General features: G+C 34.4%; 1 protein-coding gene across 18 annotated transcripts in view; it reads right to left on the reverse strand.

The window, feature by feature from the left end:
* Positions 1-15,501, reverse strand: part of KDM6A (lysine demethylase 6A) — a 181,540-nt gene that overhangs the window by 21,754 nt on the left and 144,285 nt on the right. For all 18 annotated transcript variants that reach the window (XM_081566393.1, XM_081566394.1, XM_081566390.1 and 15 more), the window contains 6 exons: positions 12,423-12,552; positions 11,031-11,136; positions 10,261-10,466; positions 8,164-8,228; positions 8,016-8,090; positions 7,396-7,544 (listed from right to left, as the gene is read on the reverse strand). In XM_081566393.1, coding sequence (XP_081422519.1) covers positions 7,396-7,544; positions 8,016-8,090; positions 8,164-8,228; positions 10,261-10,466; positions 11,031-11,136; positions 12,423-12,552 — 731 coding nt within the window. The remainder of the gene's footprint in view (positions 1-7,395; positions 7,545-8,015; positions 8,091-8,163; positions 8,229-10,260; positions 10,467-11,030; positions 11,137-12,422; positions 12,553-15,501) is intronic.

Consider the following 15,501-nt stretch of genomic DNA (forward strand, 5'->3'; position numbering starts at 1 on the left):
AGCACAAGTATTTCGATGCAGGAGGACCTCCCAAAACATTGCAAGACTAAAGAACAAGCTGGTGCCACCAAGGGCAAAAAACAAAACAAACAAACAAAAGAACCACCTGGAGCAAACAACAGACATCCCAAAGGCTTGGACGGAAAAGCTGGAGAGTGAGATTTCACAGGAATAAAGGCTTTGAAAAGTTCCTCTGGATACTGTAGAATTTAGAAGCCACATGGATGCCCAGGGCAAGAGGCATTTAAAGAAATCTGTCATATCACTGCTGAGATAATTAATGGAAAGGACACTTCAGTGCCCATATATGACAAGGAATATAGTCTTTGTAAAAGCAGTGTGACTACTACATATAAAAGGGATTCCCATGTGGCTCAGAGGGTAGAGTCTGCCTGCAATGTGGGAGACCTGAGTTCGATCCCTGGGTCAGGAAGATGCCCCGAAGAAGAATATTACAACCCACTCCAGTATTCTTGCCTGGAAAATCCCTTGGACAGAGGAGCCTGGTGGGCTACAGTCCATAGGGTCACAAAGAGTCAGACATGACTGAGTGACTTCACTCTCACTACATATAAAAATAGATAACTAATGAGTACCTACTGTATAGCACAGGGAACTCTACTCAATACTCTGTAATGGCCTAAATGGGAAAAGAACCTGAAAAAGAACAGATGTATGAATAACTGAAAAACAAACAAACAAACAGTGTGGAAAGTCACTAAATGAATAAATAACTATAGCCCATAACAAGCAACAGTAACAAACCTTAGAAAAGAGAGGAGAATCTGATTTCTGCTAACTGCCACAACATAATATTCAAAATGTCAAAACACTAGCTGAGCACTATGCTAAAGGGACAGAGACTTCAGAGACCACATTCTACAAATACTCAAGAAATCAGTTTTCAACAAAAACTCATGAGGTATGTAAAGAAACAAAGTATGGTCTAGTTATAGAAAGGAAAAAAAAAAGAAATTAACAAAAGGTATTCCTGAAAAGGCACAGACACTGGACTTCCTAGACAAATACTCTATATCAACTATATTAAAATATACTTAAAAAGTTAAGGAAAACCATGTGCAAGAACAAAAGGAAACAAGGAGAATGATGTCTCAACAAACAGATCATCAATCAGTTCACTTCAGTTGCTCAGTCATGTCCAACTCTTCGCGACCCCATGGACTGCAGCACGCCAGGCCTCCCTGTCCATCACCAATGAGCTTACTCAAACTCATGTCCATTGAGTCGGTGACACCATCCAACCATCTCATCCTCTGTTGTCCCCTTCTCCTCCCGCCTTCAATCTTTCCCAGCATCAGGGTCTTTGCCAATGAATCAGTTCTTCGCATCAGGTGGCCAAAGTATTGGAGTTTCAGCTTCAGCATCAGTCCTTCCAATGAATGTTGAGGACTGATTTCCTTCAGGAGGGACTGGTCGGATCTCCTTGCAGTCCAAGGGACTCTCAAGATGTCTTCACCAACACCACAGCTGGTGGTGCTCAGCTTTCTTTATAGTCCAACTCTCACATCCATACATGACTGCTAGAAAAACCATAGCTTTGACTAGATGGACCTTTGTTGGCAAAGTAATGTCTCTGCTTTTTAATATGCTATCTAGGTTGGTCATAGCTTTCCTTCCAAGGAGCAAGCGTCTTTTAATTTCATGGCTGCAGCCACCATCTGTAGTGATTGTGGAGCCCCCAAAATAAAGTCTGTCACTATTTCCCCATCAATAACCTCAGATATTTCTTTGCACTGATCACTGAGGAAGGCTTTCTTATCTCTCCTTGCTATTCTTCTGAACTCTGCATTCAAATGGGTATATCTTTCCTTTGCTCCATTGTTTTTCGCTTCTCTTCTTTTCATAGCTATTTGTAAGGCCTCCTCAGACAGCCATTTTGCTTTTTTGCATTTCTTTTTCTTGGGGATGGTCTTGATCACTGCCTCCTGTACAATGTCACAAACCTCCATCCATAGTTCATCAGGCACTCTGTCTATCAGATCTAGTCCCTTAAATATATTTCTCACTTCCACTGTGTAATTGTAAGGGATTTGATTTAGGTCATACCTGAATGGCCTAGTGGGTTTCCCTACTTTCTTCAATTTAAGTCTGAATTTGGCAATAAGGAGTTCATGAGCTGAGCCACAGTCAGCTCCTGGTCTTGTTTTTGCTGACTGTATAGAGCTTCTCCATCTTTGGCTGCAAAGAATATAATCAATCTGATTTCAGAATTGACCATCTGGTGATGTCCATGTGTAGAATCTTCTCTTGTGTTCTTGGAAGAAGGTGTTTGCTATGACCAGGGTGTTCTCTTGGCAAAACTCTGTTAGCGTTTGCCCTGCTTCATTCTGTACTCCAAGGCCAAATTTGCGTGTTACTCCAGTTATTTCTTGACTTCCTACTTTTGCATTCCAGTCCCCTATAATGAAAAGGACATCTTTTTTGGGTGTTAGTTCTAGGTCTTGTAGGTCTTCATAGAACCGTTGAACTTCAGCTTCTTCAGCATTATTGGTCGGGGCATAGACTTTGGATTACTGTGATATTGAATGGTTTTCCTTGGAAATGAACAGAGATCATTCTGTCGTTTCTGAGACTGCAACCAAGTACTGCATTTTGAACTCTTTTGTTGACTATGAGGGCTACTCCATTTGTTCTAAGGGAGTCTTGCCTGCATTAGTAGATACAATGGTCATCTGAATTAAATTCATCCAGTCCAGTCCATTTTAGTTCACTGAGTCCTAAAATGTCGATGTCACTCTTGCCATCTCCTGTTTGACCACTTCTAATTTGCCTTGATTCATGGACCTAACATTTTAGGTTCCTATGCAATATTGCTCTTTAGAGCATCAGACTTTACTTCCATCACCTGTCACATCCACAACTGGGTGGTGTTTTTGCTTTGGCTCCATCTCTTCACTCTTTCTGGAGTTATTTCCCCACTGATCTCCAGTAGGATTTTGGGCACCTACCGACCTGGAGAGTTCATCTTTCAGTGTCCTATCTTTTTGCCTTTTCACACTGTTCATGGGGTTCTCAAGGCAAGAATACTGAAGTGGTTTGCCACTCCCTTCTACAGTGAACCATGTTTTTTCAGAACTCTCCACCATGACCCATCTGTCTTGGGTGGCCCTACATGGTATGAGTCACAGTTTCATTGAGTTAGACAAGACTGTGGTCCATGTGATCAGTTTGGTTAGTTTTCTGTGATTGTGGTTTCTTTGTGTAGTTTTTTGTGATTATCAATGAAGAAACGCAAATCATAAGGAACGAGATAAAAGTCTGGGAAAAAACAATAACTGAAATGAATTCAGTTCAGTAGATCTGACCAGAATAAACAATCAGCAAATTTATAGACAGGTCAAATGAAACTATATATTCTGAGGAGAAGAAAGAAAACAATGAAAAAAAAATCCATAGACCCTAGAAGACCCATGGGACACGAGCATGCACATACACTGTAGGAGTCCCAGAAGATGTAGAGAAAGTGGCAATAAGAATATTTGAAGAAATGATAGTAAAAAACTTCCCAAATGTGACATGACACATGAATCTCCATATCCAAGAAGCTCAAGGAATTCTAAGAAAGATAAATTCAAAAATATTCATCCTAAGATAATAATACTCAAACTGTATAATGGCAAAGAAAATCTAGAAAGCAGGAGAAGAAAAGTGATTGTGATATAAACAGGATTGTCAACAAAATAGCTGGTTTCATAACGGAAACCATAGGGTCCAGAAAGCAATCGCTTAACATATTTATGTTGTGGAAGAGAAGAAAAAATTTAACCAAAAAAACTGAACTAAAAATCTGGCAAAACTATTCTTTAAAACTAAAGGAAAATCTAGTCAATCTGCTCTATAAGAAATGCTACAGTTTTTCAAACTGAAATGAAAGAATATAAGACAGTAACTCAAAGCTCTATGAAGAGATAAAGGACTAAGTTGAGGACTCACACTTCCCAATTTTAAAACTTATCTCAAAGGGAATCAAACCCGGGGGGTATTGGAATAAAAATGGAGATAAAAAATCAATGGAACAGTATCAAGATTCCAGAATTAAACCCATACATCTATTCAACTGATTTTCAACAAGGATGTCAAGGTCATTCGATAGAGGAAAAAAATAGTTTTTCCAACAAATGGTTCTGGGAAAACAGGTTACCTATATGTAAAAGAATACTGTTGGACCCCTGGCTCATACTATACACAAAAAACTAACTCAAAATGGATCAAAGACCTAAATTTAAGAACTATAAAAATCTAAGAAGAAAACAGACACAAATTCTTTACAGTTTTGGATTTTGCAATGGTTTCTTAAATATGACAACAAAGCATGTGATGAAAGAAAAAAATTAATTAAACTTCATTAAAATTTAAAAACTTTTGTAAATAAATGGACACTATCAAGAGAATGAAATAATAACCTATAAAATGGGAGGAAATACTGCAAATCATGTATCTGATAAAGAATTAGTATCCAGACTATATAAAGAACTCTTACAACTCAACAACAAAAGGGCAAACAACTCAATTAAAAAATGAAGAAGGAACTAGACAGACATTTTCCCTAGAGTAGATATACAAATGTCCAACAAGCACATGAAAATTAAAACCACACACACACACAAAGAAAGTCAAATCTGCTGGCTCAGCTATTAGAAAAAAATGGAAAATAAGCAATGTACACGAGGATGTGGAAGAAAAATTGGAACCTTTGTACACTGCTGTCAGGAATGTAAAATGGTGTAGCTGTTGTGGAAAGCAGTTTCGAAATCCTCAAAAAGTTAAACATAGAATTGTCATATGACCCAGCAATTCTAATTCTAGGTATATAATCAAAAGAAGTATAAATAAGTATTCAAACAAATTCTTGTACATGAATACATGAAACACTGTATTCATAACAGCTAAAAAGTAAACATCCCAAATGCCCCTCAACTGATGAATGAAATAAACTGTTCTATATCCATATGATGGAATATTATTTGGCCATAAGAAAACGAACCTCTGATACAGTATGGATGAACCTCAAAAACATGCTAAGTGAAAGAAGCCAGACACAAAAGGCAATATATTATATGATTCCATTCATATGAAACATCCAGAACAGGCAACACTATATGGCTAGAAAGCAGAAACTAGACATTATCAGTGGCTAAGAGGAAGGGGGAAATGGGATGACTACTTAATGGGTATGGGGTTTCCTTATAGGCTAATGAAAATGTCTTGGAACTACACAGAAGTCATGGCTACATGCCATAGTGACTGTATTAAATGTCACTGAACTGCATACTTCAAAGAGTTTAATTTTGTTATGTGAGTTTCACCTCAGTTAATAAAAATGTAGCTGCTCTTGCCACACTCTGTGCACACAACACCCTAGTCTTCTATGTATCACAGCATAATGTGAAGATAGTACTCGTAATACTACTGTCTCTTATCACAGGTAGATGGCTGGAAGTGTCCATGGCATGGACTCTAAGTAAAATTAAGCTGTAATTAAATCCAAGAACAAAGTGCTTGTCCCATGAAAGAACAAAGTGCTTGTCCCACGAAAAAGTATTCAAAGCAATTTAAAATAATTGAACCAAACTAATTAACATTTCTTCTAATACTAAGTTGTCTAATATAGTAACAGTAATGTGAACTGAGACGTGCAATAACTGCAAAGTATATACTGGGTTTCAAGGGGTTGTTTCAATAATTTTGTACTGATTACATGTTAAAAAGATTATTTGGAAATAACTAGGATAAAATTAACTTCATTTTTCATTAATGTTACTATAAAATTTTAAGTCATATTTAAGTCTATTTAAGTCATTTATATGACCTGCATTATATTTCTATTGGATAGCACTACCTTAAGGGAATTCTTTAGAAAATTCTTTAAGGTTCCATAGGACATTCTGAAAAACTATACCTTGTATACAAACCAACCAAAAACTCCCCAACATTCTAGACAGAAGTGACAAAGAAGTGATCTATCAAGTTTGCTTCCCCCTTGATTTGTAATGAAAAACTGCATTCTTTGATATAAGAATAATACTATTTGCATAAAATAATTCAAATTGATGAGAGAAAATTTCAGTTGAAATGAATTTTAATAGAACCAATCCAATTCAACATACATAAGAAAAATGAACTACAGAGAATTCAAATAACCTGCTTAGCATTTACACTGGTGTCTAAATGACAGAGTGGGAAGTAGACATATCTTGTACCATTTATTTCAGAACTGTTTCCACTTTATTCAACTATTCATAAAATATCACAGAATTGGGCTTCCAATGGCCTGAGGACACAAACTACAGCCTAATGGTATTAATCCTGGCTGTATACTAGAATTCTCTGAAGAACTTCCATTTTTTTTAAAAAAAAATATGGATGCCTGGCTCTCAATCTCCAGATACTAGTTAACTACACATATTTTAAAAGCTTATTAGAAAATTCTAATGAGCAGCCAGAACTGGGAACTACTGACCTACTTTACCCAGAAACAAGCATAGGCCTATCTTGAAACAATTTTTTAGCTACAATTCAATGAACAGGTAATAAAGAATGAAGCGATCTGGTCTTCAAATCATGGCTACTTCAAGGAGCACACAAACACCTGAGAATGATATGCAGTCTGTAGGCACTGGTATAACTAAACTCTTGATCACCAACACCCATCTTAATTGTTAAATATTTTGAACATCACCCTGTGAAATTTCATGTCAATCAAAGGGAGCACAAAAAAAGATGATATATTAGTGCTGGACAGAATTCTAAGTCTAAAACTAATGTAACTTCAGTTTACAAATGGAAAAAAAAAGACCCAGAGAAGAAAAGTGACTTGTCAAAGTGATAAGCCTAGTTGGTGGTAACATCTGGACTAGATACCAGGATGAGTCTAGTAATGTCTCCACATCAAGTGTTGTTGTAAACTGTACACTGCAATCCAACAAGGGGATTGCAACATACACTTTCTCTGTTAGACGAAATAGAAGGGAATAGATTAGAAAATGCATTATTCTAAAAAACAGTTTTTGCACTGTCATAATATAAAACATATTTCTTATCATGATTATGGTAAAAGTTTAGGACAACCCTGCCACTCTGCAGTAGATGGGATCAAAAACAGTCTTTAAGTCACAGGGACTTCTTTTCCCAGGAATACTCCAATGATCAAGTTTCCAGATTACACTGCTGTTATTTCAGGGATATTACATTTTTAAAGAGATACTACCAAGGGGGAAAAAATATTAATAATCTGAGCTCAGTTCAAGAGTCATATCTTGTAATAGAAACAATTCTATCAGTTCCATTCATTATAAATGAAAAGAATCCAGGTCTCTTTTGCATGTTTCACATTTTGATCAATTTGTGTGTCAACTTTTGGTTCATAAAAGTTACCTGGTGTTCTGCTTCCTGGAACTTTCATGTATAGTTGAACTGTGTTCATACCCAGTATGGTATGACCAACGTGGCTGAGAAGATTTCCTGCTGATACAACACGCACAAAAGCAGGAAGTTTAGTCAGCTCATGTAGCTGCAATTTCCACCTGCAATAAAAAAACACATCAAGAGTGAAACCCGGCTATAAATATGTGTAGTAAAAAACTTCAAGAACCTTGTGTTCCAATCAGAAAAACAATTAAATCTATTTTACTTCTGCATAGGAAAACTCTGGAATGCTTAAATTTTGCAAAGAAAACATCCCAACAAAAAGCATAAAAATTAAAGAAAAAAACTGATTCCTTATTTTTATAATTGTTGAATAATTTTACAAATATATTTTTATATAATTTCATGATTGTGCAACAACATATAGAAGGGTCTTGAAAATATAAACAAGAGTTTTAAGTCAAAGAAAATAATTGTAAAACCTGGTAAAAATAATTTGGCTAAAATCTGCATATTAATTTAGAAAAATGACAAGGAACAGAACAGAAGAGGAAACTAGACAATTCTCAGTCATGCTAACAGGACACCTCTTAGTATCAGTTTACAGAAACACTACTAGAAAGACTTACTTTTTGTCATCAGACAGGTCAATATTGGTCCCAAACTTTATGGTTTTAAAGGGTCCTTTCCTTCTCCTCCCAGAACTTAAAGAGAGAGACAATATTAGAAACATGCCTTTTAAACAGAAATACTAAGTGGACATGACAAATTACTTACTTATCTGAAGATGTAGATTCATTATCTGAGTGGTCTTTATGGTGACTTCTTTTCTCATTTTCTTCCTGTACATTAAGCAAAAAGCATTCCAGTTTAGTATTTATTCTGCAACCTTTTTACCATACAATTGAAAAGTTTACATATAGATAAATGGTGGAGTATTGAAGCTAAGTTTCTATAGACCTCTCTCACATGAAAAATTTCTTCAAAGACCACATTAAATAGAAAGCCAGGCAAAGTCAAAACTCACTGGCATGGTATCTAACCCCCTCCACCAGCCACATATTCTTCCTTACTAATCTTCTCCTATAAGGAGAAAAACTATAGATTCTCGTTCCTGCTCCATTTCTCCCACTTTTAAGAGTGGAAACTTAGGTTGAGAGGCCCAGAAGTGGCAATCTTGATTATAAATTTCCTCAACTAACAAAGGTGTGCATGTATGTGTAATTATATATGTATGCAATGCATATAGAAAGGCAGAGGGTAAGATTTTCTCTATTCTTTATTATGGACAAATGTGAGAAAGTTATTTCTGGGATAAATCTTTTTTCCCTCAAAATGAATTATACATGAATTATAAACATTTACAACATTAGCAAGTAAATTAAATGCTGGACAAATACAGGAGCTTTTCAATGCAAATATTACTATTATTTATGATTTCCCTGTCACTGACATGGTATCTTTTTACCTCTGTCCTACAATTTCTGACTTAGGTATACTTACTGACATTTCTGCCTCCCTCCCTTTAAATGTGTATGCTTTTTAAACATTTGTTAAAATTTTCACACGTCTCCAAAGCACACACAAAAACCATTGTTTCTTTGATTATGGATCCCTTTCTATTTAAACACTCTGCCTCTCATCATCTTCTTCCAAAAATTTCCTTGATGATCTCTGAATCCTGCTTATTATCTATTTCTTTTCTGACCATAATACTACCGTGGAGTTGAAGTATCTCAGAAGTTTGAACTAGAGAGATTTATATGAACAACAAATTTACTGCAACTCATATAAGTTGCAGGATAGTTTTTATTAGATGACTTTCTCTATATGACATAGGGAGTGGTAGTGAGAAAGGAACACAAACATATGATTAGCAGGTACAAATGCTGCCTAGATTGAAAATGTGAACTCAGGGCAGAATTTTAAACAGAGATAAGCAAATCTAATGAATTGCAAATAAAAGATTTTTGGCACATATTAAATTTTAGCTGTGGGATATGTATAGAACAACTTAGTACAGATAAGTGTTTTAGTAATACATTTAATAAAGTCACTTTTATGGATGTTTTATGTTCACTTTGTAGGAGAATTCACAAAGTTCTCATTTCAGTGCTAAAGGATTTTAGTAATGCTTCATTGCTGAAAGGCCTATGAATCTTAATAATAATCCTGATTATTTTTCAAAGTTTTGTTCCTTAATTTTCTGTATATTTTGAAATGATTTATGCCTCTCTTGGAGTTTTCTCTTTCAGACTGAGATAGGTAATGCTTCCTGGGAGAGTTATATATCAGATAATACTAACGTGAGAGTTTAATGGAAAGGCATAAGACAAGGAACTCTGCAAGCATACAGCAAACTTGAGACTTAGTTTATCCTCTAATATCAGCAGTTCCCAATTAGGAATAATTTTGCCTCACAGGGGACATTTGGCATGTCTGGAGACATTTTTGATTGTCAAAACTGGAATAGGAAATAGGGGGTGTGCTACGGACATCTAGTAGGGAGAGGCTAGGGAAGCTACTAAATACTCTACAATACACAGGGCAGCTCCCCACAACAAAGAACTATCCAACCCAAAATGTGAATAATGCCGAGGTTAAGAAACACTTCTTTAAATAGAAATATCCCAGAAATAACAGAGACATCTCACTAGACAGCAACAGTATTTATCAACCCATAGGTTTGCTTAGACTTAGTAGTAAGAGTGAACTGATAGCATTTATGATTATTTTTATAAAAATAAGAATAATAAAAAACTATTTTATGTAACAATAAAATAATGAGATGCTTACAAAAGCTCCCTTTCAAAGCAAAATACTATAAAATAACAATCTCCAAAATAAAATAATTTTCAGGAAATAAATACTTACTCTCAATGATTCCTGGAAAGAGGAGGCCTGGTACTGTGCATATTTAGCAATTGTAGTATGAGATCTATTACTTTCACAATGCCAGATTTTCTTTGTTCCAGTGGGATCCCAGTTCTCATCTGCTGGCTGCAACAACTGTGTCCTCACTTCTACCATATGTTCATTGTTAGCTTCTACCAAAGTTTTGGTAGAGAAAAGTCCCAGGTCTTCATAAATAAATAAATGTAGTTAATAAATAAAAAAAATATATTCGGAATAATATTTTTAAAAGTGGTTTTATTTTTCCTTTAAGTAAAAAAGAAAAATGTTTCATGGTACTCTTATCTAATTCCCCTAAAACACTAGGGCCTCTGCACACTCTGAAGCCCTCTGCACACTCTGAATCCCTGGACCTAACTGTCATGCCATCAACAGAGGGAGAAAAATCAAGGGGCCATGGAATGAAGATTCACTCATTTATTCAATCTCTGAAAGTGAGAAGAACTATTTAGGAGGCTACAGTACTTAATAGCAATATCAAGTTTTACATGAATCTTATATTAAAAATTTCTATTAGTCAACCTAAATCATAATTATATAACAGCATGAAAATAAAAGCTAAATTAAAAAAGTAATATTCCCTCCCTCCCTCCCTCTGACGGGAAAATATTAAAATGAAAATGTGAAAAATTACAATAAAAGAACAGAAAAAAGTTTCTGCTAGTGCTTTAGAAGTTAATAGATAGTAAAGGAAATACATATACTTTTCCTTTTTCTTATTTAAAGCTTACCCAACTTAAGAGCTCCAGCAAGGCCACGTATAACTGTAACAGGGTTGTTTGGATTTGTACAAAATTGATGTAATGGAGGAAAGAAAGCATCACGTTTATTTTCCAACTGCAAAATTAAAATATATTGTTAGATCTCCATAAAGTAGACCTTTTAGAAAATATTATGCCAAATTCACATTCATTATTTTTTACAATTTAAATAAATAATGCATTCTATGTGCCATTACTTCTACTTTTTATATTTTATAGTATTTTATCACTATGTCTTTTGATTCTAATTGGAATTAAGATAGTAACCATATACATTTCTCTTGTCCATTATATCTTGAACAAAATACGTGAGAGATAAAATTTAAACTTCAAAATCAAAATGGTTTAAATATTATTCAGCCTTAAAAAGGAAGAAAGTCCTATCACATGGTACAACGTGGATGAATCTTAAAGACACTTTAAATAAGTCAGTCACGAAAAGAAAAACTGTGCATAATTTAACTTACATGAGGTGTCTAACGTAGCCAAATTCATACAAATAGAAAACAGAGTGATGACTATCAGGGGCTGGGGAGACCAGGGAAGAGGGAGCTGTTTTGTAAATGGGTATTAAACTTCCTATCTGCCAGATGAAAATGTTCTGGAGAACTGGTTTAAACAATAAGAATATACTTAACACCAATGATCTATACACTTAAAAATGGTTAAGATGACAAATTTTATGTGATCTTTATTATAAAAGAGAGAAAAAAATCAGTGTTTAAAATCAATAAAAATTTTTTCATTTGGGGTAGAAGTGGGGAAATGGGAAGATGGAAAGAAATGGGGTAGGAGGACCTATTTCGGAGGAAGATAAATAAGAGTTGCTTTGACTGAACTCTTATCAAATTCCTACATGAGGTGTCTAAATGTCCATTAAGTAAAATGAATCCTCAGTTCTAAATAATCTATTAAGTCTTTTAATGACATATCTATCATCGCACTTTATATTCTTGAACACCTTTTTTTGGGGGAAGGTAAATATCATTTTTTTGGTAGATGGATAAAACAGAATGAACGTTAAGGTCCTTACAACTAGTAAAATGCAGATTTAAAACACAGCTTACTTCAAAAAGTTACTTTTTAAGTGTTTTTTGCCTAAATCTGTTAAAAATTGGGGACACTAAAAAAGTATTTTGCACTACTGTAATATAATCACAGTTAATATCTGAGAAGGCATGTTTTAAATGCTATTACAAAATCTTTTTGAGTACATCATTTTCGCCTGAAACATTCAAGCTGCCACCAATAATTTTAACGTTTCCTAAAGGGCATCCATATTGATTTAAAGCAAGATCTTATGAAAGACAGGTAGGTGCAAACACTGTTTGATTTATTTCTAGTCAGTCAATTCAGACTCACATAAATACTAGGTGTAGGTGGATTCAACTTGTCCTTTGGCAAGGGAGGGTATGGTGAAGATGGTGGTCTTGGTGGCGGACATTTATCCAATAAAATGCTACTGTTAGATAAGCCATTTTTACCTAGGTTCCTTTAAAAAAAAAAAAAACAGAAAGAAAGAAGGGAGAATAAATCAGCTGTACATTTATTTAGAACACAGAAAAAAAAAATCGGAATTAAATCTTAACTAAATTACTGGGTAGTTGAACAAATCCATAACATTTGGTTCCACCAGGAAAAAACTGAGAACAATTACTCATTTTAGTAAATATACTCCAGTAAATATAGGAATCAAGCTATCTCCCATTGAAGAAAAATAATAGAAAAGATACTGTGTGCTCAGTCACGTCCAACTCTTTACAACCCCATGGACTATACAGCCTGCCCAAGCCCTCTGTCCATGGAATTTTCCAGGCAAGAATACTGAAGTGGCTTGCCATTTCCTACTCCAAGGGATCTTCCCGACCCAAGGATCGAACCCACGTCTCTTGCTTTTTCTGCATTGGCAGGCAGATTCTTTATCACTGAACCACCTGGGAAGCCAGAAGAGATACTATAATACATGAGTTATTGATGACATTCCTTATACTATTGGTAATTTTCCAATTTTTTCTTTACCTAAAGAACAAACACAAACTCCAATTTCCTCTCCACCATCTTCCACCATCAGATGCCTTCCATTAAATGTTAAAACAATAACTTGACCAAAAAAGGTCTAGATAATTAGTAAAAATCTCTCTTCATGTGTCTCATCTCAGTAACCATAACAAGAATATCTTTGTGACAATTCTCAAACCTGAAAAGATCTTTTCATTTCTTTTCTCAAATGTTGGAAATAATTTTCTGTAAAACTCCTTGACAAAATTCAGCAAGACTCCAACCTACTATATTTTACAGCAAATGACACCATTTATAAAAATGAAGCATATAGTTCCTACCCATTATCTGACATTCTATTATAATAGCTATTACTTACTAATATTTGGTGTTTCTTTTTCTTTAATGATGGTATGTTAGTTAAATTATAAATTAAAGTATGGTATAATTATTCCCAAACTGCAATTGTTTTAGTATAAGGAAGAAAATGAAAGGTATTTTCAATTTCTTAAAGTTTCTACCCAACTTAGAAAATAAGCAAGATATAATTTTGAGCTTTCAAATCATTCCAGATTAACTAATTTACCTCACTCAATTATTACATGTTCAAAACCAACCATTACATTAAAATATCAAATATTCTTAACATTAAAATTTCTGATGAATTTGAAAATTATAATTATGGTAGAGTTAAAAAAACTTAGTAATTTTACTTACTGAAGAAGGAACTAGCGATTTTTCATCATAAACAATAAAGGGTGAAATAAAATTAATTTTTTCTTATTTTGCTATGCTTTTCTAGCTGTAGAATTTTGTAGCTTTTGTAGCACTGGCAAAACCTTACAAACCAGTCTGTTCTCATTGGCACTAATGAAAACTAAGGCTTGAAATTTCACTGAGATGTTACACTATAGCATCATGGATGATGCTTTTTTAAATTTTCTCAACTACAACTCCAAGTAAAAACAAGAGTTCAAGACAGGTATCAAAGAATGAAATAAGTTTAAAATAATTGACTCTTTTAAAAAAGTATGTGAAATACACATTAAAGTGAAATTCTAAGTTCAACTAACATTTAAGGTTAGAGGTCAAATAAATGAATATTCAACTCATTACCAGCTTTCAATAATTCTCCACAGTGTATCTGTACATTTAAAGACAGACATGATATTTAACCTCTTAAATTTAGGTATAAAATTGGTACTGATTCATAAACTCCATGGCAGTAGAAAATGGTTGGCTGGGACTACTAAAGAAACAATTCAAATATTATCATTAAACCAATGTCAAGATAAAACATTCACTTACAATTGCCACACAAATAAGTTTTCATGCTAAATCATGTATCAACCACTGTTTGGAATTTAAACAAAATTTCACTCCAAACACATAAAATTTGTTTGCCCGAGCAGGAGATGGATATACTATAGTACATAATTAATATTTTAAGGAATTAGACCAAGCATTTTAAAGATATGGATCAAGTATTAAATCTGTACCATAAAAGAATATCTCATGCTAATTAAACATGACACAAAAATTTAAGCTTCTGAAACAGTTTGGACATTGATAAATGAGGCAAGAATAAAGGGTTTGATCAGCAGAATTCTGCTTCTATCATTTGCGCAGTTCTATAACAAGAGTTAGAAAAGAGCAAATGGGAAAGTAAGTAAAAGATGTAGCTGCCTTTACTTTAAGATAGAAAAAAAAGTGAGGCATGACTAAGAGAGCTGAAATTGACTCAGCCATTGGATGCTGCAATTTCAACTGCAAACCAAAAGAGGCAAAAGTATTGTAATTGCCTTCTGATGATGCACAGCACTGACCACTAAGATGAACCCAGTAAGAGTCAGATTAACAATATCGAACACTTTAAAGACTAACCACATATGTGAAAATAAGAGGTTTAGTTAGAATGCACTATGTGATCAAACTGTAGCTAGTAGTTTCTCACTATATTTCAAACACTGACTCCCTGCCTAGTGAGGACAAGTCTGAAACAAACAGGAATTTCCCTTAAGGAACTGTTATAGGTAGCTTCTATATAGTGACTATAACCTTTGTCCACTGAAAACACTAAACGACAGAGATGTGGTTAACAGGAAGAGACTTGTATCTTTTAAACATGTATGTGCCCAACACTGTTCATCATACTTCAAGCCAAATAATGTATTTAATATAACAATCCAAATATATATATATATATATGTTTAATAATTCAAAGTGGAGAAAGGCATTAAAGTTAAAGAAGCAGATGTTGGAAAGGATTTAGACATTATCCCATTTTAAATCCTTTTCTCCCATTTTGAAACTCCTTTCCTGAACAATGTAGATTATGCTATTTAGTCATTGCCCACCTACTTTATGGGCTTCCCCAGTGGCTCAGACGGTAGAGTATCTGCCTGCAATGCAGGAGAGATCCAGGTTCAATCCCTGAGTCAGG

Source organism: Giraffa tippelskirchi, chromosome X (assembly GCF_054371585.1).
Source record: "Giraffa tippelskirchi isolate mGirTip1 chromosome X, T2T-mGirTip1v1.2.pri, whole genome shotgun sequence".
NCBI classification, from domain to species: Eukaryota; Metazoa; Chordata; class Mammalia; order Artiodactyla; family Giraffidae; genus Giraffa; species Giraffa tippelskirchi.